General features: G+C 38.9%; 1 protein-coding gene across 6 annotated transcripts in view; it reads left to right on the forward strand.

Annotated features, from left to right (window-relative positions):
- The window catches only part of akap9 (A kinase (PRKA) anchor protein 9), an 85,909-nt gene that overhangs the window by 20,381 nt on the left and 38,167 nt on the right, over window positions 1-27,361 (forward strand). For 5 of the 6 annotated variants that reach the window (XM_023265067.3, XM_023265069.3, XM_023265073.3 and 2 more), the window contains 16 exons: window positions 329-484; window positions 696-893; window positions 1,019-3,904; window positions 5,298-5,369; window positions 8,249-8,396; window positions 8,575-8,645; window positions 8,741-8,840; window positions 8,952-9,049; window positions 10,512-10,617; window positions 12,547-12,778; window positions 14,631-14,694; window positions 15,541-15,849; window positions 16,259-16,537; window positions 20,136-20,272; window positions 21,072-21,241; window positions 23,758-23,990. In XM_023265067.3, coding sequence (XP_023120835.2) covers window positions 329-484; window positions 696-893; window positions 1,019-3,904; window positions 5,298-5,369; window positions 8,249-8,396; window positions 8,575-8,645; window positions 8,741-8,840; window positions 8,952-9,049; window positions 10,512-10,617; window positions 12,547-12,778; window positions 14,631-14,694; window positions 15,541-15,849; window positions 16,259-16,537; window positions 20,136-20,272; window positions 21,072-21,241; window positions 23,758-23,990 — 5,259 coding nt within the window. The remainder of the gene's footprint in view (window positions 1-328; window positions 485-695; window positions 894-1,018; window positions 3,905-5,297; window positions 5,370-8,248; window positions 8,397-8,574; window positions 8,646-8,740; window positions 8,841-8,951; window positions 9,050-10,511; window positions 10,618-12,546; window positions 12,779-14,630; window positions 14,695-15,540; window positions 15,850-16,258; window positions 16,538-20,135; window positions 20,273-21,071; window positions 21,242-23,757; window positions 23,991-27,361) is intronic. The other variant, XM_023265072.3, reaches the window with a different exon arrangement.

A 27,361-nucleotide genomic window follows, 5' to 3' on the forward strand; every position in this document is an offset into this window, starting at 1 on the left:
TAAATAGTTTCCGACAGAATGGCATGTTGCAGATGAGTAGCAAGGACTTTTGAGTTATGAACATTGGAAAGTTGTAAATCCAATAATTCTTTCAGTTTTTACAGGTTATGATTGTCATGAAAGGAAAAAAAAAATTCAAACCTTCCTGTGGATTTTGGGCTTCAAATGGGTCAATAGTTAGATATTTTAACTGTAGGAATAAATTTTTGGATGTATGCTTTTTCTTTACTGCTGCTTTTAAATGCTGTCTTCTGTAAACTGCTCATTCTCCTCCAGTTTCTCAGATCTATCTTAGGTAATTGTACTTAATTCCATTTTCCATTTCTAGCTGCAGGACTTCGAAGCAGCTCTGAAGCAACGAGATGGCATCATCACCCAGCTCACATCTAACCTTCAGCAGGCTCGTGAAGAGAAAGATGAGATCATGAAAGAATTCCTTGCGCTGACAGAACAAAGCCAAAAACTGCAAATTCAGTTCCAGCAGGTGGGAAAGTTTTTTTTTTCATTGCCTGAATTTGTTCGAATTTTCTTACAATGTTACACAGTTATAATTTTTACTACTACTTTGTTATTCAGGTTTCCAATTAGCAACAAATCTGTGAGTGGATGTGAACTGAACTGTACCTGTAATGAGTAGGAGGTGTATTTCCGTGTTATTTTTCCATATCCTGACTACTGTCTGGTCTGACTGACAGCTGCAGGCAGGTGAAACGCTGAGGAATACCAGCCACAGCAGCACTGCAGCCGATCTTCTGCAGGCCAGACAGCAGCTTGTTCAGTACCAGCAGCAGCTGGAGGAGATCAATGTTGAGGTCAGAAGGCACCAGGAGAGGAGCGGTGAACAGCTGGAGAGCATGAGCCAACTCCAACAGAAGCTCAGTGAAATGGAGATGGTGAGTTTACTGTAGATTGTCACAGTTATATAGAAATTTAGACATTTATTCTGCTTTAATAATGTGGCTATACAGGAAACTATCAATGTTTAACATGCATTTCCAATGCTTAATTGTCTTTGTAGTCAGGGAGAAGATCAGAAGAATCCTTCACACAAAGGATAAATGAAAAGGACCTGCTGATTGCTGAACAAGAGAAAGTTATTTTTAGTCATGAGCAGTCGTTGACAGACTTAAGAACAGCAGAGGAATCTTTTGCACAAACACTGAAAGAGAAAAGTCAGATAATTTCTGAGCAAACTGCAATAATCACAGAACACGAGCGGTCATTAACCCTGCTCAGAGAGGAACTTGCGCATGTGGGAAGGACTACAGATGAGAATATTATACAGCAGTCAGATGAGAAAGACCTCATTATAGCAGAGCAAGGGAGAGTCATTTCAGAACGTGACTGCTCTCTTATGCAGCTCGAGGATGAGCTTGAGACCTCTGAAAAACGCCTGTGTGACCTCCAACAGCGAATGGCTGCAAAGGAGTCCGAACTTGAAAGATGCCTGGATGAGTTGGAAGGTGCTAAATCTGACTTAGAAAGTTGTAAAAGTGAAATCGAGAGTTGTAAATTACAATTAGAAAAAGAGCAGTTTGAGTTAGAAAGCTTCAAGGGTGAACTTGCCACATCGAGACAGAAAGAGCGAATGTCCTCTAATGAAATCATGCAGCTCATGGGCACAGTTGAAGATCTGCAGAAGCGTTGTCATCAGGGCAGCCTGTCTGAGGGTGACACCATCCAAAAAATGCAGGAAGAGACTGTGAGGAAGCTCGAGCTTCTCAGGGCAGAGCTGGATGAGATGTACGGTCAGCAAATAGTCCAAATGAAGCAGGAGCTGAACTTGCAGCATGCAGCGAGAATGCAGCAAATGAACGAGCAGCATCACGCTGAGCTTGAGATTCTAAAAACGCAACTCTCTCAAAGTTCCACTGGCAATGCTGCTGAAGTGGAAACTCTCAATGCTAAGATTAAGGAACTTCAACAAACATTAGATCAATCTCAAGCAATACATGATAAAGCCAGACATGAGCTGAGCCAAGTAGCCCAAGAGAAGGTCAACCTGCAGGCCAAGGTTGAAGATCTTCTTCAAGATCTCCGTTCAGCTAAAGTTACAGTGGAGCAGGTCTCCCACAGTCTTATCTCTCAGGAAAGCCAACAAGGTGAACTGCAACTCCTCCAGGAGACCATTGACAATCTGAAGAGTGAGCTGTCTGCTGCTCAGGAAGCTGCGCAAGAGGAAGAAGCAAAACATGAATCTGAAATAACCAATTACAAGATCAAGCTGGAGATGCTGGAGAGGGAGAAGGATGCTGTGCTGGATCGTATGGCAGAGTCACAGGAAGCAGAGCTGGAGCGACTCAGGACTCAGCTTCTGTTCAGCCACGAGGAAGAGCTCACGCTTCTTAGGGAAGAACTGCAAAGAGAGAGCTTCATGAATGCAGAAAACCTTCTCAATGAAGCTGCTATCAAACATGAGAAAGTGCTGGATGAACTGCGCATTGGTTACGAAGAGGAACTTCATTTGTTGAAAAAAGAGAAGTCAAGTTTTGCCAGTGAACGAGATGAACTTTTGCACCAAATTCTTGGGCTTAAAGAAGATCTGAAGCTGGCTTTGCACAGCTCCAAAGGAGATGAGCTTGTCCAGCAGCTTCAAGAGCTTCAAATAGAGCTTGAAGAACTTAGAAAGGGAGGAGACGAACGAGTTAGAATGGAGAACGAAAATCAGACATTACTGAAAAAAATAGAGGTACTTGAAAACCAGACAAAAGACAAAGAAAAGTGTTGGGAGAGCAAACTGAAGGAGCATGAACTGGCAAAGGAGACACTAACTGAGTCTAATAACACTTTGAAAGAAGAGTTGGACTCAAAAAGTATAAAAATTGAAACACTCACAGCAGAGAGAAATGAAATACTGCAACAAGTAGCTGAGCTTCGTGAGGAAGTTGAAAAGCAGAGGACTACTTTCTCTTTTGCTGAAAAGAACTTTGAGGTGAATTATCAGGAGCTGAAGGAAGAGTACACGTGTCTCATTGAGGCAAAGACGCAGTTAGAAGAGAGGACGCTGAAGGAGACGCTTGAGTTTGAGGTGAAAATTGCCAGTCTGCAGTTACAGATCCGAGACCTAGAGATGAGCAGCAGACATATCGAAGTGGCGGACACAAGTACAGACAGTAAAGCTATGATAGAAAAAGATTCTACTGAGCTCATGGAGAAGCTTAATGTTACTTTGAGTGAGAAGGAAAGCCTGGCTGGAAGGCTTTCTGAAGTTACAGAGCAACTGATGTTTACTGAGAGCAAAGTGGGACAGCTGGAAGAGGAGCTGATGAAAGTAAGGCAAGAAAACACGAAGGTCATCGCCCAAAATGAAAGCCTGGGGAAGGAACTGGAAAAGAGGCAAGAGATTATGCAGGAGCAGATGAGAGGGAAGGGTGCCCAGAGAAAAGCTAAGCTCCAGCAAGAAGAGAAGACTGTTGAGGCAGTTTGTTCTGTGGAGGATCATCACCTTCAGATTCAGTCTTTACAAGAGGAGATAAAGGCTCTTCAGTCCTTCTTAAGGGCGGCTGAAGAGGAGAGAGACAGCATCCGGCAGACTCTGGAGCTCCACAGGCTTTCGCAGACTCCATCCCCGGCAGCAGTGCTGTCCTCAGGGGAGGGACCTGTTGAAGGACGATCTTCCCCGCTCAAGTCCACAGCCTCAGGGTCAAACAGGCGCAAGAGACGGCAGAGGTCGAAGCAGGAGCGCAGAGTGGGCACCGCTCTTTCTGACAGCAAGGAAGAAAGACAAGGGGAGGAGGTAGAGGAGGCACTGGTGGAAGAAGAGAGAGCTAAAAGTGCTGCAGAGGAGGAGATGCAGCCTCAGATGGAGAGCCAGGTTATGTCATGTTCACAGGAGAGGGCCGGTGAGGAGGACTCCACTGACGGGTACCAGGGAGACGGAGGCAGAGGCTGCATCAACAAAGAGGTAGGAATTCACATGTATCTGCTGCACCGCACTTCACTGAAACAACCCCGCTGCCTTTTCTCTTTGCCTTTTTAAGTCTGATTAAATTACATGTTTGACTGAGTGATTAAAGGGCTTTTCAGAAACTGTGCATGTCAAAAGAAAGCGTAACTGAGATTGCATGCGTCACATTCACAGTTACTGCTGGGATGTTTCATATTGTAATTAGATTTATCGGAGATGCGAGGACGTGTGTGCTCGTTGCCATATCATTCAGGCAACACTGAAGAGAATGTGACTGAACCAATTCAGCACTGACATGTTTTCTCTCTAGTGAGTAACAGTCATGATTGCAAATTGCCTCAGTGTCTGCAGGCTCGCTTCCAAAGGTAGCTCTGTGAGCAGCAGAGTCAGACTGTTGTGTTACAAGATCACCATACATTTTTAAGTTTATGCAGACTGTTGAGTGCAGCGCTGTTACTGTGGGAAGAATATTGCAAAAGAGACACACCACAGTACAGTCTGCATGTAACGCTGAAGTGTCAAAACTCCATCAATATTCTGTTCATTTCCATTTCTAAAGCAGCTCTATACAATATTTATAGTCTGCTTTCCTTTGCTCTTGTTCAAATTGAATGTCGTGTTGGTTTTGAAGCAGCTGAGAATAGAAAAAAAAGCACACAATCAATTAATCTTCTAATAGCTTTGAATCATTGCTGTCCTGTAGAAATGTGTACATTCTAGTTTCTTTCCATTCTGCAGGGAGTGAAGGGTTTGAGGTGAGAAGCCATTTTAACCCAGTCATTTCTGTATTGGTGTCACTTCAAGCTGTGTCACAAATGCACAAGACAAAAGATTGTGTGTAGTGTTTGCCATTTCACATCTGTGTTTCATATTGTTATCGTCACCTCCTGGGTTGGAAAAATGTACATGCTATAGAATGGAAAAGCACAGAAAATGCAAGGTTATTTGCTTTGGATAGCTGGTGACATTGCAGAGTTGCATTTTTATTGAATAAGCATTTGATGTGCTGTCTAATATGTTTACATTTCTACATACAGAACGTTTTTATTGATGTTCTGTGTATGGCATCACATGAGAACCAACTTTTTACAAAGCTACGAGCAACAAGAGATTAATAAGCAACGCTTTTAAGGAATCCTTTTAGGTGAAACAGCTGAAATAATGATAATAGGCTATTGTCTGTATCACCTCATTGCAAATTCTGATCAGTAATTTTCTGCACAACTTGATAGCTGTAGTTACTAGAGTTTATCTCTGCTCCCTCTCAGGAAGTGATCCATATTGGTGCATCTTATGTCCATCAGTGTCTTAATTGTCTGCAGTTGTACTCAGAAACTGTTTGAGACGGTGTTAAAAGCCTCCAATATTTTTCTTCTGCTTGCTTATGCAGGTGAGCAGACATGGGACAGGCGGCTATGTCGTGTATCAGAGAGCAGGAAAAGAGGGACAGACTACTGAGCATGTAAATGTCACTTAAGCTCACATCCTGCCCTTTGTTTTTCAGTTGCTTTGATACGTCATACAGTGCAGTGTAAAGGTCAATAAATAGGTGCTCTTACTGCTGAAATACATTCAGCTTTGCGGGGGAATGTTTTCCAATTCTTTTCCTAAACATTTTTTAGGGTTTAGCCCAAATTGGACTCACCAGATTCTCAGACTTGATTTAAAATACCTATTTCACCTCCACCTATTCCAGAGTAGCAAATGAGAGTTTAGCATTTTGCTTGTCAACACACCTTAAGCAGGTTTCACTCACAGATTTTTTTTTTTTTACCTGAGAGCAAAAAGGAGAATGTTCACTGCAGAGCTTCAAGTCCTGCAGTGAAAATCAGCAAAGAACATAGAAAATTTAGCAGCATCAGCAGTTGTATCAGAGAGCTTGAAACAGTCAGAAAATAGGTGTTTTCAGAGAAGCACTTTACTGTGACAGAAATGAAGAGCTGAGTTGCTAAAAAAACAAGCTGGGGAGGATCCTTGACAACACCCTGAGGCAACTGCTAAGTGTGAGAAACTTGCTGTGCCAAAATATGGCTAAAACACTCTTAGTAAACTCCTAAAGCCCCTTGGTTATTTGGCACTGAAAACAAAATATTAATTTGCATGAAATATATTTAATGAAAGATTTATTTTTGTTGGTTTAGGTGTGGCCTTGTTGAATTTTCTGTCGAAGAAAAAATATCTATTGCCACTAATTGTCTTAAATTGCACGTACATACATTTAGAAAATAAATCTGCAAGTGAGAGTTGCTCCTACCCATAAATTTAGCACGCGTTTTGTAGATTTTGGTCATTTCCTCTGCAGCAGGGGCAATATTTCTTGTAAATTTGTTTGATTTTTTTTATCATAGAAGTAACACTGTTTTTTGGTGTGGTTATGACACATCATAGCACAGCTGCCGCCGCTTGTTAGGCGCTGACCGTCTCTCATCTGCATGCTTTAAGCAGCAACATCTGAGTAGTTACAGGTTTGAAAGGAGCCTCTCCGCTGCTCTGTCAGATGTAGTGCCAATGGAATGATTGGATCATAACAAAGCCCCTAATTAAAATGTAGAGTGCACTTTAAAACGTCTAACATCAAAGGTAATAGAATTTCACAATTGCATAACCCTAACAAATGTGTGTCAATGCATAATGCGTAATTACAGAAAGAAGCTTCCCCGTGTGCCTTTTGTTCTCTGTCACAGAGGCGATAATAGCAGACCTCTCGTCCTGAACACAGATGGCTTGAACCACAGATCTGTTGTGGAAACAGGATTGTTGGAATTATCTTATTGAGTCATCTGTCTCCTCCGATTAGCAAATGGATGTACCGTGCTGCTTAATTTCATTTGTGATTAATTAGGAGTCATTTGGGATACTCTCTTACTAATAATAAGACAAAAACTCCAATAGAAAATCACATTAGCATATACTGTGCATGCAGAAAATTTTCAAACCATTTCAAGTTTCCCACATTTTGCTAATACTTGTCATAAAATTGAGAAAACGTATTTTTTCTTATAAATCTACGTACAGAACTGAAAGACGGAAATATCTAATTTACATAAGTATTCTCACTCTTTACTCAGTACTTGGATGAAATATCTTTGGCAAATTTTCTTGGGAATGACTTACAAGTTTGGCACACCTTTCTCCAAGAAGTTTCTCTCATTCGTCTTGGTAATATCATTCAACCGAGTTGGATGGGGAGTGTCGTTACGCAGCCATTTTCACATCTGTCTAGAGTTTCAGGCCCAGAGTCTGACTGAGCCACTCCAGGGCTTTCATAGTTTCCCATGACTGTCCCTGTGTTTTCTTTCTCTTAAAATGTAAAACTTTGCCCCAGCCTGAGATTATGAGCACTCTGAAAGGGTTTTTGCTTTTCTGTATCCTGACTATCCTGACTAGTCTCTGTTGATGAAAAACATGCCCACGTCCCATGATGCTGCCACCACCGTGCATGACTGTAGGAATGGTAATAATTAGGAGATGCTCAATACCTAGTTTCTGCCACATGTTGTTGGGAGTTTGGACCAAATGGATCAGTGGAATTTGCTTTTAATAGTCTGAGAAAAGGAAAAGCCACTGGTCTATTTGGTCAAATGGAGTCTTTCAGGTGCCTGTTTGCAAACTTCTAGTGAACTGTAATGTACCTTTTAGCTTTCGTTTGGCCATTCTACTTAAAATCCTGATCGGTAGACCTTCTATAAAGTTCTTCTATCTCCCAAATGAACTCTGGATCTCATTAACAGTGACTATTGGGTTCTTAGCCCGTTTGTCCCCGATTACTCCATTTGAACTCGACAGACAGATCTCAGAAGACTTTAAGTGGTTCCAAACTTCATCCATTAAAGAATGATGATGCCTACTGTCCTCTTGGGAACTTTCAGAGCTGCAGAAATTTTCTTGCAACCCTCCACGTATCTGTGCCTTGACACAACCCTATTGGGCAGATGTGTAGTCAGTTCTCTAGACCTCATGGCTTGGTTTTCACTTACCTTTTATGTGTCTGACAGATGCTGTATGGACAGGTGTTCCCCTTTCGCAATAATGCTCAATGAATTTAATTTGGCTCAGATTGATTAAGGGTTACAAAAAAGGGTCTGAATGCTGTAAATGAGATACTTAAGTCTTCTATTTTTATTTAATTTACGAAATACTCCAAAAACCTGTTTTTGCTCTGTCATTGTCAAGAATTTTGTGTAAACTGTAGAAGAAAAAAAAGATTTGTATTTGAAGAAGCTGAAACAAAACAAAATGTGGAAAACTTTAAAAATGCTCTTCATATATCTGTACAGAAAGACATGTTTCCCTGTGAGTAATTCAGTGCTGATGACATGAATATCGTTTCCCCGTGTTAAGGGTGACTGCAGGCTGCACATGGAGGCCCAACGCATCAGCCTGTGTCAGATCCATGCCGCCCAGCTGGAGGTCCTGCAGGAGGAGACGGATGCTCGCACACAGTCTCTGGAGCTGAAACTGCAGGACCTGAAAGACCACAGCGACCACGGTGAGGAAATAGCTGGATGATGCTGTGTCCATCTGGATTTGTGGCACAACAGTGATCCCATAGCAGATGGACAGAACATGAATAAAAGTATCCTGCAGGATTTTTATACTTTGTTGGTTATGAACACGTGCATAATATTCTATTAACTTTATTCATTTTGTACTTTTTTTTCTCTCAGATGAACGTAAAATCTTCAAGTACCAGAACATGATACAAGCAGTGTCAGAAGAATGCAGTGAGATCCTTCTGGTAATTATTGACAAAAAATGCTAATGTTTTCTGAATTAGTCTGCTTAACATTACCATAGCATTCGATCTGAACTCTGTCTGTTCTGCTCTTTTAGTCTTTTCAGAACATGTTTGGTGAAAAGTTTTTGGAGAGTGTTGATGCAGAGGAAAGACCAGCAAATAGTGAATCCACCCCCATTGTCCTGGAGGCCAGAGGTGCACTTTTTAAAGAATTACAGTGCAGAATAAAACAAGCGCCACAGGAAATAAAAGACATGCTCTACCTTACCCTTTAACTGTCTGTGTAACTTGCTTCTCTTACTGTAGAGCTGTACAGAGCTCTGCAGCAGCTGAGGGAGAAGATTGAGCAGGAACATCATCGACTCTCACAGCTCCAGGCTCTGCTGAGAGCCGATGGGAACAAGGTAAAACCTGTAAATCTGTACACGTAAGCTGTGCTCCAATTTCACACAACAAGCTAATTCCAAACAGGTTTGGAGTATGAATGTACACATGCATGTTCCCACCGGAAATGTGACAAAACAGAGTATATTTTTTTTTTAAATCACAAAATACAAACAGTAACAATACTTGATTATGTAGACACTGTTTTCCACAATGAATTGTGCATTGGATTGTTGGTTTCTCTCTTCAAAATTTCTCTCTTTTAAATTTCTCTCTTCAAAATTTGTAAGGTCTTCACCTTGCTATGTTAAGTGCTATGAGATGGGTCAGTATATAATTGAGGGACTTTTGAAGTCCATGGGATTTATCTTGCAGACATTTTTATTAAAAAAAAAAAAAAAAACTAATGTTTTCTATGTTCATTATGATCATGTCTTTACAAATCCCATAATTTTTTATTATGGAAACAATCATTTATTAATAAAAAATGACTGGATATCACTAAAATGTCAACTAAATAACCGTCCTAATTTAATAGCAACCACCTTCTAATTAGCTATACAATAATAAAATGAGCTTATTCAGAAATTGTTTTCATTGTGTTCTTTTTATTAAGTCGAGATAATCATGACAAATATTTCTTTCTTGGCAATATATCAGATTTTATATGGAAAACAACAAATTGTATCTGTGTCCGAGAAATCACTTTCCACTAAGTTGCCCATTACAAAAACACCTCTCAAGGAAGTGTGTTAATTCCAGATCACATGACCTGCTCCACATGATGTCATTTCCTCCTGAAGAAAAGACTGGCCAGACTCCAAGGCTTTCTGAGTTATTTAATATAAAGTAGTGTGTGAGTCAAGAGTGGATTTATGGCATGTCAACACGTTTACTACAATATCTTTATGAATAACTTTCAATTTCAATTTTACTCAATTGTATATATAATATTTAGAAGAATCTTTGTGTAAAAATGCCATGTGGTGTTTGGTTATAGGCCTGAAAACAGCAAAAATGTCAGCTATGATACCTGTCAACTATGTTACAAAAATTCCCGCAATTATATATTGACCCATATGTTGTGAATTGGCACTATATAAATAAAGTGAATTGAATTGAAACTAAGTGGAGGAGCTGGAAAAAGTTCAGATACATTTTTCGATTATAACCATGTTGATACCAAAGGAAACCAAAAATTTTTATTAAATCTTTGGAAAACATTTTGCTGTCTGTTTATGGAATTCAATTGACATTTAAATTCAAAACTAGCAGTTTGTTAAGCATGTATTGTACTTGTATCTTGTCTTATTAGTGTGAAACTTATGAGAATATTTTGAATAAATGTTATATTAGGACAATTATTCTACAGTCAATATTGAACATGTTGCTCATGAACATAATGTATGAAGTATAAAATCTAGACACAGTTTGAGCAACAGAGACAATATCGGTGTTAACAGAAGAAAACTTGTCTTGTAGATAACTGAACTGCAGATGGCATACGATGAGCTGAAGAGCAGCAGTGAGAAGGAGATTTCTGACCTGCGTGTGCAAGTTGCCACCTTCAGCTCTTCACCAAGCAAAGGTAAATCTGGAGATCACTTTATGTCACATCACTGGGTTAATATATGCAGGTGTGTGATGCATTTGTCCGAAGTTTGAGTCTTCATTGTTTTGTGTATTCTTTATTGTATGCAGTTGAAGGCTTTAAGAATAAATTTTTCCCCCGATTTAGTCTGTTATTAAATTAATAAAAGCATTCTCATGCCACACACAGACAGATGGCTAAATCCTATTTTCAATATCCGGAGTTTATGATAACACATTTCAAACAAATCAGAAAAGTCTCTGATGATTTGAGATGGAGTAACGAAAAGGAAAAACCTGAACACTTGACAGAGTTGTTCTGAATGATCACCTTCATGTGATTGGTCTCTTCTGGAATGACATTGCATCCATATGCTTTGATCAACCCAGTCATCAGATCTCAACCCATTTAAACAACTTTGCTTGATTTGGGGCTGATGTGTTAGGCTGCACTCCTCAGCACCATCATTCAAACACCAGCATCTTTTCGAAGAATGTTGTTTCAGTCTCAGAGAATCAATGCCCAGGAGCGCTGAAGCTGTTCTGGTTCAACACATCACTAAGCACACATTATGTTGTTTTTTTTCCTTTCATTCACCACCTGTCTGGATGTGCCACACACTTTGAAGTCAAACTGTAACAGTGCCTTGTATTCAGCCACCATTTCTTAATCAAACTTTGCACATTCTAAAATAATACAGATGTTTTACTGTGAATATTTTACAGACTCTGGATATCTGTATGCTGTAAAGTCTAAACCAGGGGTGTCAAACTCATTTTAGTTCAACGGCCACATTCAGCCCAATTTGATCTTAAGTGGGCCGGACCAGTTAAATTACAGCATATTAACCCATAAAACGCCAAATTTTTCCTTTGTTTTCATGCAAAAAAGTATGTTCTTCAAATGTTCACATTTAATGAACAAAACATTATAAACAACCTGAAGTTTCTTCAGAAAAATAAATTCAATTTCAGCACCAATATGCCTCAGTTTATCATTTACACTTTAAAACTTCCAGGTCACAATGTGTCTACAAAGGCACAAAACATTTAGTCATGATCAAAACAACAACAGTTGGACAAGAAAAGACAAAAAACAACAAAAAACAAGACAAAATGTTGCAAAAATGAGACACAAAATGACGAGAACAAAACTGCAAAAAATGAGACAAACAACATGAAACAAAACAGAAAACAGGCAAAAAAGCTACAAAGTGCCAAAAAAAATCGACAAACGACAAAAACGAGACAAAAAAATACACAAACGACACAAGCGAGACAAAAAGCACAAAACAATGAATAAAGTGAAACACAAAATGAGAAAAATAAGACCAAAAATACAAGTGTGACAAAAAGGAAACAAAACGAAAAAAACAAGAAACAAAACGACAAAAACATGAGAGAAACGACAGAACTCAGACAAAACACAACAAAAACAAGACAAAATATTACAAAAATGAGACACAAAGCGACAAAAGAACAATGAGCAATGTAATGTTTTACTTTATGATCAAAACAGCTTGTCCAGAAATTATTTTAAATTTAGAGTTTTACATATATACAATTTGCAGTTCATGTCTTCTCTGTAATTTTTATTCTTTACAAAACCATCCCACAGGCCGGATTGGACCCTCTGGAGAGCTGGTTTTGGCCCGCGAACCGCATGTTTGACACCCCTGGTCTAAACCTATAAATGGCAAATATTTGTTAACTTGTTAATCTGTTAAAACGTTTTATACAGTATGTGCATTTATATCTGTTTTTTAACTGCTCCCTGCTTGTTTATTTCATATTCGAAATAGTCTTTTGGCACCGTAGCAGCCAATTTCCCCAGAGCAAACATTAAAGTTTCATCTCATTGATTTTGCTCTCAAATGATACCCGTTTCAGCATATCTAATTTCACGTTTCACCTCTGTATCGGTTAGATCTGAAGGGGCCGGCGTGTACATCGAGCGTGCCGTCGATGGATTTACAGAGGCTGAAGGCCGAGGCTCAGGAGAAGCAGCTCCGGCTGGAGGAGAGTCACAAACAAGAGATGGAGCATCTCCGAGCTCATTACCAGCAGCAGGCCACGGAGTCAGAGGAACGCTATGCCACCGAGCTATTCATGCTGCAGCAGCGCCTGCAGGAGGTCACGGGCACTCACACCTACCACAGGTGACACACCAAAAACACCTGTTTTGTTCTAGCAATGACCCAAATTGCTAGACTTGACTCCTGTGTTAAAATTATTGTCACCTCTTAACTGTCTGTTGAGACAGAGCAAGACACAAGAATACAACTTAAAATTTGCTCCAGTAGACCCAACAATCTCTAAAGTAATAATTTAGCCAATATCTATCATCTAATCTCAGGTTTTGTTGCTTTTAAAGAGCAATATCACTGCATTTGTCTATCTGCAGTTGCTTGTGTAATTCTCTCACATATATAGTTTACTTGTAATCAGAGGAACTCACTTTAATGCTTGTAGATGATTGATTAACATAGTGTTTGTGTGTTTGGAAAGCAGTCTGAGCAGACCAAGCTACATGATTGACTGTTCTAAAGATAACTTGGAATGAAAGCCAGTCTACACATCTTGTGCAGCACGTGGAAGCTACCTGACCCAGTTCAGTTGACAACAAAGCCCCAACTAATGAAATATTCACAGGGTTGTTTCACTATGTGCTGTTCATGCCTTTCATTAGCCCAGTAACCTGTAAAAGTAGCTTTTCAGCCTTTACAGATGGCTTCCTGGGGGAAATGAGGCACTGAAGTATAGAAACACAATGAATGCAACTGTTTTTTTTCATTTTAATAAACTTAAGAGTCACAAACTAAAATGGCAAAAATGACCACAAACGTCTCGTCTGATGTCAAAAAAAGAAAAGAGAAGAATCAAGTTAGTTTTAACTGTTGCTATATTGAAAATTCAGTCATTTCTAAGACATACTGGCTGTTTGTACAACAAGTAGGAAACTTTTTTTGGAATGGGTGAGCTTTTTCTCAAGATTGAAGAAGAGAATCCTGCTCTTTCTTTAAGACTGAGATGCTGCTGCCCTCCACTGTTTGATTTTGTTAATATTAATTCCCTAAAACCTTCTTTTATATCCATGCATTGTTAAAGGAAATTATTTGCAGAGATGTGAAATACAGTCACATATTTTATTTACTGATGAGTTACTTATATTATTGTTAGTATTATTAGATAAATGTTGTTTCACCTTGTTATATCTAGAGCTGAAACAATTCTTTGCGTAGTCAGTGGACAGAATTTTTTCACCAATCATTCTTTAATTTGCCGCTTTTCTCTGTCAAATTTGACAATAAATTGAATGTCTGTTTTTTTTAGTGTTGGAATTTTAGGATAGTAGCTTGTTTTGAAGGAAAATAAGATAGGAGGTTGTTCTTTATTTACAGACAAATTAATGATCAATTAAAGACGAAATATGTGATTATAATCCGCTACTACATGCTATCTATTTAAAAATGCTAATTAGTAAAGTCTTTTCCCAAAATCTTAAACACCACCTTTATTTGGAAAAATAACCTGCACTTTTTTCAATCATGGAAATAGTGATTAGTTGCAGCCCTACTTACTTAATTTTTGTGCTAATTTTTCTTAGCACTTCTAATTTTGTGATTTACTTATTGTATGTTTAATCAAAACTAAATAATCTTCATATTATTCAGGGGAATTTCTGCTCCAAAGAATATCACAGAGAATTATTTACTCTTGTATACTTGCAACCAAAAAGCATACAAGTCCCAATTAGTTTACCTTAAAGCAAGAAGGATATTCCTTAATATTTTGCTGTAGAAATGTCAATGACAATCTAACCTGTTAATAATATCTGTGGTAATCCCATTAAACTGCTTTGTTATCCTCATGAATGCATTTTGCATTCTGGTACGTTAGCCTCTTGAAATGGTCATTCTTTAACTTTTAAACTTTAAATTAAATCCTCATTAAATTCTTAATCTTTAAAACTAGGCTGCCAACAATTAATACTGACGTTTTATCTTTCAGCCGGTCCAGCGTTCCAGCGTCCGGCTCTGAGTGGATGGAGGAGGAGCACACAGAGGAAATAAAGGTTTGGCTGCTTCATTTTACTCTCTTTTACGTCTTCTCTGTCACATGCATCACATCCTACTACGAGCAGAAACGTGCACATGCATTAAGATGCTACGACAGTAAAGGCGGATGGGAGGGAGCAGTTGCAGCCTTTAGGCTAAAGCGTGCCCTAAATCCCCAGCCCAGCTCCAGAAGCAGCATCATGAGTGGACTTATATCTAACGATTAAAAGGATTGGACGTTACATAACACAGTTTTTTAGCCAAGCGGACGTCCTCTAGTCTTGGTGGCTGCATGAAAGGAGGATTCTGTCTTGCGTGAATGAACTGCGCTCCATTTAAGTATTCTCTCACACTCGTCTTTCTGACTTACAGCCTTTCTTAGTTTGTCATTCTCACTCCCACCAACCTCAAAACTCACACAGTTCATGTTTTGAGGATCTTGGATCTGCGTGCAGAGATCAGAGAAGAAGATATCAGAGTAGAAGACTGACAGACAAAGAGAAACTGTGAAAAAATCTCGCATTTTGAGACTTCTGTTTTGATCTGAAGTGTTCAGCTTGTGGCAAGTGGTACCAAGGAAACTGAAAGACTGAAACAGACAGGAATTCATCACAAAGCAGAGTGGTAGTGTGCTGGTGGAAAATGTCTCTGTAATTTAACGCAAGACACCTTTTTATCTCTTTATCGTCCCTGGGAGGCAGAGTGAACAAAATGCTGTGGTCAAGGAGTAGGTGGGACCTGTTTATTTCAGGAACAGTCTTGAGGAACTTTTTTGTTCATATTTTTCAGATTGTAACACACTGCAGCAACTGCTATCTGGTAGAATAAATTTGTAACTTTTCTGCTTTCTTTGCTCTCCGTAGGACCTGAGTGAGGAGGAATTATCAGCGGGAGGTGAAGAGCTGCGCTGGTCTGGCAGGTCTCCTGGTCTGACAGCACAGCTGCAGGCACTGAGGAAAGCTCTCTACCACAAGTACGTCCAAGAAGTCGCCGCTCTCAAGGAGCAGCACAGCAGCGAGCTGAGGAGGCTGACAGAAGAAAAGGACCAGGAGAGGAAAAGAGAGGAGCGTCAGGGAGACAGAGGAGAGAGAGAGCAGGATCTCGGTGGGATCAACGGCGCTGGAGGCTCCACAGAGAGCCTCGGGGGGAGAGTGGAGGAGGAAGTAGCAAAGGTATGTGGCTGTGGATTGTGACTTTTTGCACAAATGTTGTGGCTAGTCAGCAGCAGTTGATGGGCTGATGTGAAAAGATGCAGTCTAGCTGTAATGAGTAATCAGTAATTGATCAGTTATTTTAGAATAATAAATAATTTAAAATTTTGCTAAGTATTTGCTGTTTCTTAAAGACCTGTGTGATAAACTTACTAACGTTAATATCCTCAGAAGAAACACGACACGTAACAATGCGTCACCTTTATGTTCAGATAATCAACAAAATAATAACTGTAAATAGTTGTCGTTATAATTAACTGCATGAAAGGAATGAAAGGCAACAAACAAATAAAAAAGGATGTCCAAACAAACATTTTATCTGCACTCTTAAATCAAAAGTAAATATCTTTGGATCCATGTTTCTTCACAGGCCATAGTTCAGATGTCTGTGGAGTTTGCACAGCAGACTGAACTGGCTCGAATCAACAAACGCGCCTGCCAGACGAGCACCTCCATGCAGACCCAGTCGGATGAAGAGGACGTGGACGAGAGGGAGGCAGAGGAGCACACTCCCAGAGCTTCCCCCAGCTCAGGCGCCTGGCTGGAGGAGGTGGAGAGGGAGAGACTGGAACGGGAGCTGGAGGAGAGGAACGCCGAGATCAGAAAGTTAAAGGAGGAACTGCAGAAAACCGAATCAGCACCTAAGCAGGTCAGTGTCTCTTACTGAACCGTCGCACCGAATGCGCTGCTTCCCTCCCGACTTTCAACCACATATTCGTTAATTCCATCTGACAGAGTTCATTGCTGCTGTGTCATTAATTTTCAGATACACAGTGTCGCAATGCAGGTGTTGCATCAGTCAAATTGAATATATATATATATATCATAGATTCTGTATGTAACATTAAAAGTTTGTCACTGGTTTGACTTGCTAACTGTGACTTTATTCTGGTTAAATATTTTTGTCACTCAGTCACAGTCAAAATAAGTATTTGCCTACAAGCAGAGCTATAACTAATAATGTGGTTGAAGCAGGATAAACTTCAGCAACATCTTAAAGACTACAGATAGTAAGAAATATTAATATAGTATATTTTCCATCACCTGTGCCATATCTGTTGTTTTTTTTTTAAATTTTGGTTAAACTAACTGTGATATTATTTAACCATAAGACGAAGCAGTAATTGGAGACGTTAAATACTGACATTTCTTCCACCTGCACCTTTAATCTGCAAAGTAGCCCAGAAACATGTAAAACAAGATACAAACATTCACACACTCAGGATACTAGTTCAGACAAGTGCAACGTCTCAGTGTGTAGTTATTTTATTTATTTGTTCGTTTATTTCATCATAGACCATGCAATTAACATGAATAACATCTGATGTCTTGCATATATAGTGTATAGCATTAGGCTAATTTTCATCTCCCATCCCTGGTTGGGCTTTTCAGTACAAATATACAGAGGACCAACAAAAACAGCACAGACAACATTATAAACTACATTACACACACACACATAATGACACAATCCGTAGTCAGTCAGACCTCCTAAATTACTAAAATTACCCCAAAATGATTTGAAACTTGTCCAGAATGACTCAAGAATTGCCGTCCAAAATAAATTGTAATTTGTCCAAAATGACAAAAAAATAGTCCAAAATAAATGGAAACGTGTCCGAAATGACCTAAAATTTGTCAGTGACTCAGAAAATGTCCCAAATGACTTGAAACTTGTCCAAAATTCCTTGAGAACATGTCTAAGATTACTAAAAAATATCCCAAATAACTTGAAATGTGTCCTAACAACTAAGAATTGTAAAAAAAGAAAAAGTCTCAAAAGATGTCCAAAATTATTTAAAACACTAAAAAACTGTCCCAAATAAGTCTATCCATATCCTAAATGACTGATAACCCATATAAATTTACATTTCTTACATTTAAAACCACTCCAACATAGCATACAGTGTATGTTTCATGGGTTATTTTTTCCATATAAAGAGAGATTATTTTATTTTTTCCAGCATTTTTAATATCAACAAGCTTTATTTTCTATTTCTAATACATTTTGTAATGTTATTATAAACATATATTATCTGGCAGGTGTTAAATTTTAGGGCTTTCTGTAAAAAAGTGTAAAATTAAACATGTAGCAGCATTATTTTGCTGCAAAAATAAAAATACTGTGGTGCTGTTGCTCCTTTGTTTTTCATTTTATACAGTGAGCTTGTGAGCGTAGCTTTTAATAGTAAGAGAACTTGCTGGCAACTGGTTTTTCGTGTCACAACAGTTAATTTATTTGGCAGGAAGAATATTTGTTTATCGTTTTATATCAAATAATAATCATTTTCATTCTAGATTATGCATAATTTCATCATCTGCTTGTCCTGGTTTCCTCCTGCAGATTCAGGATTACTTTTTTCAAAGCACTCCTGCTGCCTTGAAGAGCTAATCCCAGAGCCCGCTTGCTTTTCACTTACCATTTATTGCATGATTAGGCTTCAGCTGTGTGATAGCAGTGGCTGTCAGGGTCAGTGTTCTTTGTGAGATGAGTTCCTCCAACACACGCTTGGTGGGTATAATTTAGAGAAGAAAAAAAAGTTCTTAAGCCTCGGTAATTGGTTTGGATTAGGTTTAATGATGAGAAAATGCTTCTGTACTTTCCTTGACAACACTCAGCTGAAATGTTTATATGAATAGTGTTATTCACTCCTGAATCCCCACAAATTATCTTGATTTCTGTTTAGAGCAGAAATGACAGCAAGAAGTATGTTGTGAAAGTGATCCACTGAAAATAAACTGTGAAGGTTGATAAAGGAGAAAGCCAGAGGGATCTACAGCATACAAAGTTTATTTCTTGGTCAAAAATTTGTAGAAGATGTTTATAATAAATCTGACATCACAGATTTCAGCCTAATATCAGAAATTATTTTGAATGTTCTTTTAATTTTAATGTTATAGAGCGTTGTTGGAGTCATGAATTTAGGTCTTTTTTTTCCACCAAGTACGTACACAAACATGCAAACTCACATTTCCCAGCCTCCTTGGACACCTGAAAATTAATCAAATGAGAAAAAAAAAGGGGAAGAAGAAAGAGTAAACTATGAGTAATAATTGAATAAGAACAGAAATGTTAGACAAGGCAAAGGGCTTGGTTTGTTTGTACACTTGGAACCACTTAATAATCGCAACTTTGTACAAAAGTTTATACGTTAATAAATAGTAAATAAACCTACAGATAAACATTTTGTATTGCACATTTAAATACATGCAGGTGTATATACTGTCTTCTAGAAAAAATTACAGTAACATGAATGATTTTAAATCTTTTAAAATGTGCTTGGAATACTACTGTCTGAAGTATCATGCAACTTATTTCAACACTACAACAAATCACATGAGAGTTGAATCAGTGTCTGTCAGACTTTGTGTCTCAAAATCTTATTTAAACTTCAAAGACATCCCCATTGTTCTGGTGTTACACTGTACAGCACTTTGTTGTTCTTGCTTCAGTAGCATTATAAAACAGTATCATACAAATTATCTTCTAAAAGTGACTTTTTCTTCGATACCAGTGCCTCTCTCATGTACTGTGCACAGTATACTGTCTGTGCAGTGGTTTCCAAAGTGGGTGCCAATGACTTCCACAAATCCAGTCAAATTTAAAACCAGTTTAAAATGCTATATTTTTGTCAGAATTGTTACAAAACATAAGATGCCTGCAAGTCTTTTTCTACATATTCTATTTTGCTCTACAGTTTATATGTGGAGATTACTTTGATGTCTGCTGCTTCTAGTCGAAATTAAATTACTATTTAATAATATTACAGTTGTTAGGCTGCTGTGTTCTTCTCATTTGTCATCTTGCTTGTGTTCCAGTAGGCCCACTAGTTTGTCTGCATGTCTGTGTGCATCTCTTGGTATAGCGGAGGTTGCAAATTTGTAGTTATTTTGTGGATCAGGGAATGAAAAGTTGCATTAGTTGCATTACTGTTGTTCTTCCAGAAGATGGAGCTATTGCCCAAACCAGTCTCTGCGCCTCAGGTGCACCTGTTGCCATAGCAGCACAAAGATAATAGTGTTTCTCACAGCACCAAGGGGCCTAAAGTGTGTGTCTGTGTTTGTTTGCGTGCTCACAAAAGGGCAGTGTGTCTGCGCGTGCCTTGCCGTGCCTGATTTGAATTTACTTTTACTAATGGTCGCACATTCGGCCACGCCGCTGCAGAGAGTTTTCAAGAGTTTGTTTATTCAGCTGAAACTCGGCGATGACGGGGCTGCTGTCTGTGTTCTCTCTGCTGCCCGTCCAGGCCTTAAAGACGGCAGATGACGGGAAAGGAGAAGTTGAGGAAGAGGAAGATGGAGGCGAGTCGAGAACAACGCAGGCTGGTGGAAGCAAATTGTCACTGCAGGATGATGGAGAGTCGTCTGATGAAGATACTGAAAGGTAAACGCTGCATGCGCACTGTTTTTTATTAATCAGAGCAACTACAGATAAAGTTTATAGCATGTGATCAGTTAGTCCTTCATGAGAAACAGTTTATATTAGGAATAAATTAGTACTGATTTCCATTTGAAGCCACACTGGAAAAACGCCTGTCTCAAAACAAGAAAAAATAACTTATTTCAAGGAACTTTTACCTTGAAATAAGTGAAAAAATCTGCCAATAGAACAAGTAAAAAATGGCTTGGTAAGATTTCTTGAAATAAGATATGATATTTAGATTATTGAGATCTTAAAATTAGCTGGGAAAACTTATTTTAGGCTCTATTTTACCAGGATTGTCAAGCTTAGGTGTCTTAAAATAAGCCAGACATGCTAAATTTAAAAAAAAAAAAAAAAAGCAGTTTTTCACTCAAAAATAGATTTTTGCTTTCATGTAACTTCCTAATTTGCGATTAATTAAACTTATTTTGAGTTTTCTTGTAAAATACAACTCAAAACAAGATCATTTCAAAATTGTTTGACTGAACAAGATATTTAAGATGCATTGTCTTAAAACAAGTCCCTCCATCTTGCTGAAATGTCACTAGTTAAGTGAATTTATCTTAAATCAAGTGGGATGAGACATTTTGACTAAAAACAAGACAAATACACTTGGTAAGATTTTGAGTTTTTGCAGTGTAGACTCAGTTTCTTAATTGTCATATATGTCTTCAAGCTTTTCTGATATTTGCATGTGAACAATGCTTCAGGTACTTTAATGAAGTACCCCTATTAGCGCTACATCTCTTATTGATTTCAGAAACTTGCTGCGTAAAGCCAACAAGAAGCTGAGTCAGGTGCTGGTTGACGTCTTGAAGACCACAGCAGCAGCAGAGGAAACTATGGGTCTCCACATGCAGAGTTTGCGTGACGCTTCCGGTGGAGTACAGCCTCCTCACCCCTCCTCAGAGAAAGCAACCAGACAGAAAGGTAATACAGAGCCCATCAGGCCTTATTCTGCAGGCAGGTAACATCAGTACAGTACAGATAAGACATTAAAGACTCCAAACACCTCAGTTCAAACATCTTGCTGTTTAACTTTGGGTTAAAGTCTTTTGCAAGGAAGCAAAAAATGGAACTACAAAGCCAATAAAATGTAATTATGCATACACTTATTAGACTGCCTCACTTTAGGACTAAGTATTGCTGTTCTGTGAAGTTTTACTCAACAGCAGCTGCACCTGCATGATCAGAGCTATCATCAGACTGCCATTCCAAATCCAATTTATTACATTTTGTAGCCTGGAGCTTGGAATCTGTTTGATTTTAATAAGTCTGGATAACAAAACATTTGGAAACAAGCAAAAACATGCGCTAAGGTTTTGAAATTCACTCTGCATTGGACTTCTAGAGTTGACTTTAAAATGGGATTTGTGTCACTTGTAACACAGCAATTGTGGCTGCATTTTAAGCAAACCTTCTCTGTTGCTCATGGTTCAGTGTAGCGTAGCAATAGTGAACCATGGCTACATAATGTGAATGCATGAATAAATAGGCTCTTCTCCTCTCTGTTGTGCAAGTAGCCTGGAGATTGTTGCTCAGTTTCTCGAGTGGAAAACAAAAAGGTAACGAATTTGCTTTCAGCCTGAATGATTATGAGTCAAGGTGGTGACTCCATGAAATCTAAAGGCAGCAAAGTCTCATGTTCCCAAGCTGATCACTTTATAGATACAATACTATGAACTGAAAAGAAATTCAACAAATGTTTCAATGTGTTGAGGTGTTTCTGCTGTGTGCCGTACAGTAAATTAATATTAATTGAAAACAGGTGAATTTTTAAGTGTTGAGGGATTTCTGTGATGTCGAGAGACGAATGAGGAGGCAGACTCAGAGACAGTCTGGAGACTGAGATGGTTTATGTTGAGAATAAGGTTAACTGATATCAGGAGAAGTGATACAACGAGCAACACAGTGATGTGAGCGCTGGCAGCATCAATTCTGAGGATTCTCTTCAACCTTGGGTATATACTGAGTTGGGAGGATATTTAGATTATGGCCCAATATGGAGACAACTTGTCTACTCTGTAACATCAGACTAAACAATATCTAATCTTAACCAAGTCATGTTTTCCTACAGTAGTTGTCTCTCTCTCGTGTATCTTCTTTTGCAGCATCTGCAATTCTCAGGGTCATATTAGGGACGGAGAGGGCCTGAATGTGTGAAGCAAATAGGAACAGGGGTAAAAGGTACCTGTAGGACAATTTGAGGTGATCCAGAGGTTCTACAACTTGATTTAAGTTGACTGTATTGACAGGTGCAACCTGCATGATATCCTGGGCTGTCTTCAGCTAACAGCTGCAAAGAAATCACTCAATAAGGGGAAAGAGAGTAATTTTTCCTTCACAAGTGTAGCGTCACTCTCACAGTGACAGGTGCTGTGAACCGACAGTCATTTATCATAACACTTATTTTTTTACTACTTCCTACAGCGCAGCACCTTCTACAGATCTCTGTAGATTTCAGTCATAAACTGTGGTAACTCACATTTGTGAGGTGGGTCACGGCTGGTCCTATCACATGCTTATGGTTTGTTTAATTATGTGCCTGCATGATAATTTGTATGTGCAGCGGTCACAGCACCTTTATCTAATCATGTGCTTTTATGTAAATACATTTGAAATGGAGTTCAGCAGCAATATTCCAGTAAAACATGCAAAACCTCAAATACAGAGGTGCCCCTGTAGCCAGTGTCACTTTGATGTCATAACACAGTACTGCCCATGTAGAAACTACAACACTGTAAGTATGTTGTGGTTCTTAAAAATATCTCCCTCACTGTGCCATCTTTCTGCACTGGGTTGCATAACACTACTCTTATTTAACCACGGAGCCGGTGGCACTTTACATTTGTTATGTTTGTTGTGATTACAAACCCCTTTCAAGTCCCTTAAATGAATCATTTTGCCTCCTCACATCCTTCAGAAGATCCACAGCTCAGTTCTGCTGTGTCATTATTTCTGCATTGTCTGAAATACCTGAATGCATCGCAAGTTTTGACCCACCCTGCCTCCACCCGCTGTCATAATATTACTATGAAAATATGTAAATGAGTCAAACGACTGAATGTGAATTACATAATTTTCTAACTATCTTAAAGGCATTTAAGGTGTGAGTGCAGTGTTCCCATTTGAACCAGATGACGTGTGCACCTTCGCTGTTATTATGGCCTTATAGGTAGCACTCCTAGCGTCCTGTTTAGTCAGGAATATAAATCACACGTCTAGCATTTTTAACGACCTTATTGAGCCTGACTTCAATGTCCCTCGACACGTGAGCCTAAATATTCAGTATTCCAGCAGCACTTTACATTCTATATGTCTTGGTTTAACCATCTGAGCACCACAAGAAAGCTGTTACAGACCTTTTCGAAACAAACGACTAAAAATTTGCTGACACTGAACTAATTGTGAAACATTTCTGCCTTCTGTTGCTTGTGTCTTTCTAGATTACTCTACAGAAAGTTTCCGGGGCAGTGAGACCGGTGCAGACGATGTGAGTGTTTGGTCCGGGGAGATGGAGGCTGATGAGGGCCTGGAGGTTTCTCAGCAGATGATGGACAGTCTGCTGCTTGGAGCAGGACCACAGCTCAAGAATGAGGAATATTTAATGGGCATCAGCAGCCGACTTCAGACGGCTCTGGAGAAGATGCTGGTGGCGATCACTGACACCACGAACCAGGTACAAACCAAACCTTGTTGCTTAAGTTGTCTTTTGTCCACACTTTACCCCACTGACTGGCTAACTCACCTATTTCTTTTGCATGTGTTTAACCCTTTAAAGGACATTCATCGGAATACTTTGAAATTCAAAATTTCAACCGTAGAGTATTAGTGGAGGACATAAAACTTTTTTACTGTTGTAGCAGTTTTTAAAGTTTTTAATTTTCATGTTGAAATTCAAGGTCAGTGAAGTTACCACATGATTCCTTGCCCATTTGTGGTAAAAAAAAAAAAAAAAGAAACATTCCAAGAAATGTAAATATCATCACTTTAGCACAACCATAAAATGTGTGAGTTTCCTCAACTAACAATGACTAGTTTTGACGTTTTGACCGCAAATATAGAAACGGACCGAGTCTTTTTCCAACTTCAGAGAAAAGAGAAAGTTTGATACGTTCCAGGCCTCTACTGATTGGTCAAATGCCACGATGTAGTGTGATGTAACCTAGAGTGATCTTCGCTGATTGGCTGGGTGAAAACCACATGCTTCTCTACCTCACTGAGAGGCGAGAGCAACGTCATATTTAATGTATGCGGAAGTTACCAAATATGATCGCTGGCCTGTAATTCATGGAACTCGATTAAAGTTAAATATTTGCTTATCTTGACTCACAGCTCAACATGCCGAATCCTTTCTTGGGAACACGTCAACTCACTCGTTAAAAAGGGTTTGGAAACTCAACAAGCGGTTAAATGTTTTAAAAAGACTGACATTACCGTAATCACACTGTTGGTCAAGTTATCTTTTGTCCACATTTTACACCACTGATCGGCTAACTCGACTAATTTGTATGCATTTGTTTAATGCATATGGCGCTTTATAAAAATAAATTTATATGCCTAACTTCATAATTTTTTATTTATTTTTTTTGCCAACACGTAGCCATACCATACAATATCACATCTCAGATTCATCCAGTGATTTAAATAGACTTAAACCCCAAAATATATGATGAAATATAAATATATTTAGCAATAAAATAATCAAAAGTTTGAAATAAAAATGTGAAGAAATTATAAATAAAATGACAGTTCAGTCTGATTAGTAGATAAACGTGAGTTACTGTGAGGAAAATTGTTTTAAACCATTTTTATCATACAATTATTGCCAACTGCTTAAAACATCAGTGTCAAAGAGCATCTAAACATTTTGGTATTTTCTGGTCATTATGTTCTTGTTGACAGTTGCATCAGAATATTGATGCTGCTGTCGGATATCATATTTGTATGAAAACTCTGGTTTTGTGTACAAGATGGAAACAAGGAGAAATGACTCACAAGTTTCCTTTCAAAGGTAACAAAATCCTCCTAAAAACAACTCCAATGTCAACTTCCAGTATTTGAAGCCTTTCAATACTGAGCACTTGTTTTGATGTGCAGTCTAAGTTTACAGTTGTTTGTCAGTGAATTTGATTCTTCGCAGGCTGAGGAGTAACAAGACTCCTCTGTGAACAGTGTTGCATGTTTGTGCCTAAAAGTTGAAGGTAAACAGAAAGCTCCAGTGACACATTTACGCTTTGTCACAACATTTAACTGCCCGCACTCAACACTGTTAGCCCCCTCTGTGGGTTTCTAGGCCCGTTCATGGAGCCATAAAGGGGATGAGATGGCAGAATGTGGCCGGCAACAAAGTTGGCCTGTCTAGAATTCACACACAAAAGAGCTGCCTCATTCCCAGTGGTTGCCTATAGATACGAGCAGTACTATTTACACAGAGCTTTTGTCTGGCCGACCAGCCTATCGTGGTCCAGTTGCGCCAAGCAGCTCCACCTCCCCTCGGGCCGTCCGGGTAGCGCCTGCTGTGTCCAGCGTCAGGCCACAGAGACAGGGCAGTGTAACTAGGCCACTGAATGTGTTACTGTAACTGACTGCACAACACATCCTCCCGCTGGCTGAAATTCATGCGTTATTTACGCTGAAATGGTTTCTATCTTGTAGTCTAAAAATAGCTGTGAAGAAATTTCAGGCTGAGCATCACTGTTGTTTCAGCATCCATCTACACCCAGAGCATGCAGGGCTTTAATGCTGTCTACTGAATCAGTTGCATGTTGTTTGTTATGATCATTGTGGATTTAAATGGCTGTTTCAGTTACATTACATTCGACAAAGCCAGGAAATTCTGTACAGACATAGTAGAGATCAAATGATGTAATGATAAGTCAGAAAAAATGTTGATAATGCTTTTAAGTCCTAATGCCATCTTCTAAACAGAACAATTTTACTTCTACGATTGTAAATTATACAACTTTGAATTGTGGACTGTTGCTGAGAGTGAACAAGCCTTTATAGTAACCCAGCATGGACTCTGGGGAATTGTAATGTGCGTTTTTTGCCATTTTCTTATATTATTTTTTTTTCTTTTATGCAGCAGTTTGACAATCTCAAAAAATTCTGATGAGCTTTACAAATAAACTGCACTTAAGAATAGAGGTAAAATGATTTACGGATAAACCAGCAACAATAGTGATAGTTAAACAACCATATGTATATTTTGTTAAGCAATAATGCCAGAAAATATACTGGTTTCAGCTTTTAAACTGTGAAATTTCACTTATGTGATAGTAAATTATATACTTTCAAATTCTGGATTGTTGCTCAGGGGGAAAAATATTTTTATAGCATTTTTTAAAGCGTTTTCTAATATTATATAAACTGTACAATTGATAAATTAGTGAAGGAAGTACTCAAAGAGATATATAATTTTTATTTGAAGCCATAGAAGAAGAACCACTGTAGGTTTTACAAGCTGATTACATGCAACAAAGTTTATATCTTATCGAAGTGCGGACAATTAATAGCATAATAAACATGTAATCTAATGGTTTCTTCAATGATTTCCCTGCTGCTATTGATCCAGAGTACATTAGTCCTGTCTGTAACTGCTGCTGGATCATCATGTCTTGCCTGTGAAGCGACCAGTGATTGATGCAACAAGCCCGATCAGGAATGTTAAGTGTCTTTGTTGGACTCCTGCTGTAAATTATTTGCCTGAGGAAGCTGTTTGCTCACTCATTGATCCCTCCCTTCATTATCTGTTGGTGAGACGTCTCAGTAACCGAGACGTGGCAAATGTTTATGTGTGACGCTTGACATGCCAAGCAGAGGTTGAACTGTGGGTGGGACCAAGAGGCAGCACGTCGGAATGCCCTAATTGCTTCTTTTTGTGGCTACATGGGGAGAGAATCTGGTTTGACCACTTTGTGTGGAATGGGTGTGTGTTTGTCTGTGTGTGCGGGGAGTGTGTGTGATGTTTTTGCAAATCTACCTGGCTCACCGGCTCTAAGGATTGAAGCCACACCTTCGTCCCATCCCCTTTTTGCCAAACCGTAT

Source organism: Amphiprion ocellaris, chromosome 15 (genome assembly GCF_022539595.1).
Source record: "Amphiprion ocellaris isolate individual 3 ecotype Okinawa chromosome 15, ASM2253959v1, whole genome shotgun sequence".
In the NCBI taxonomy this organism is placed as follows: Eukaryota; Metazoa; Chordata; class Actinopteri; family Pomacentridae; genus Amphiprion; species Amphiprion ocellaris.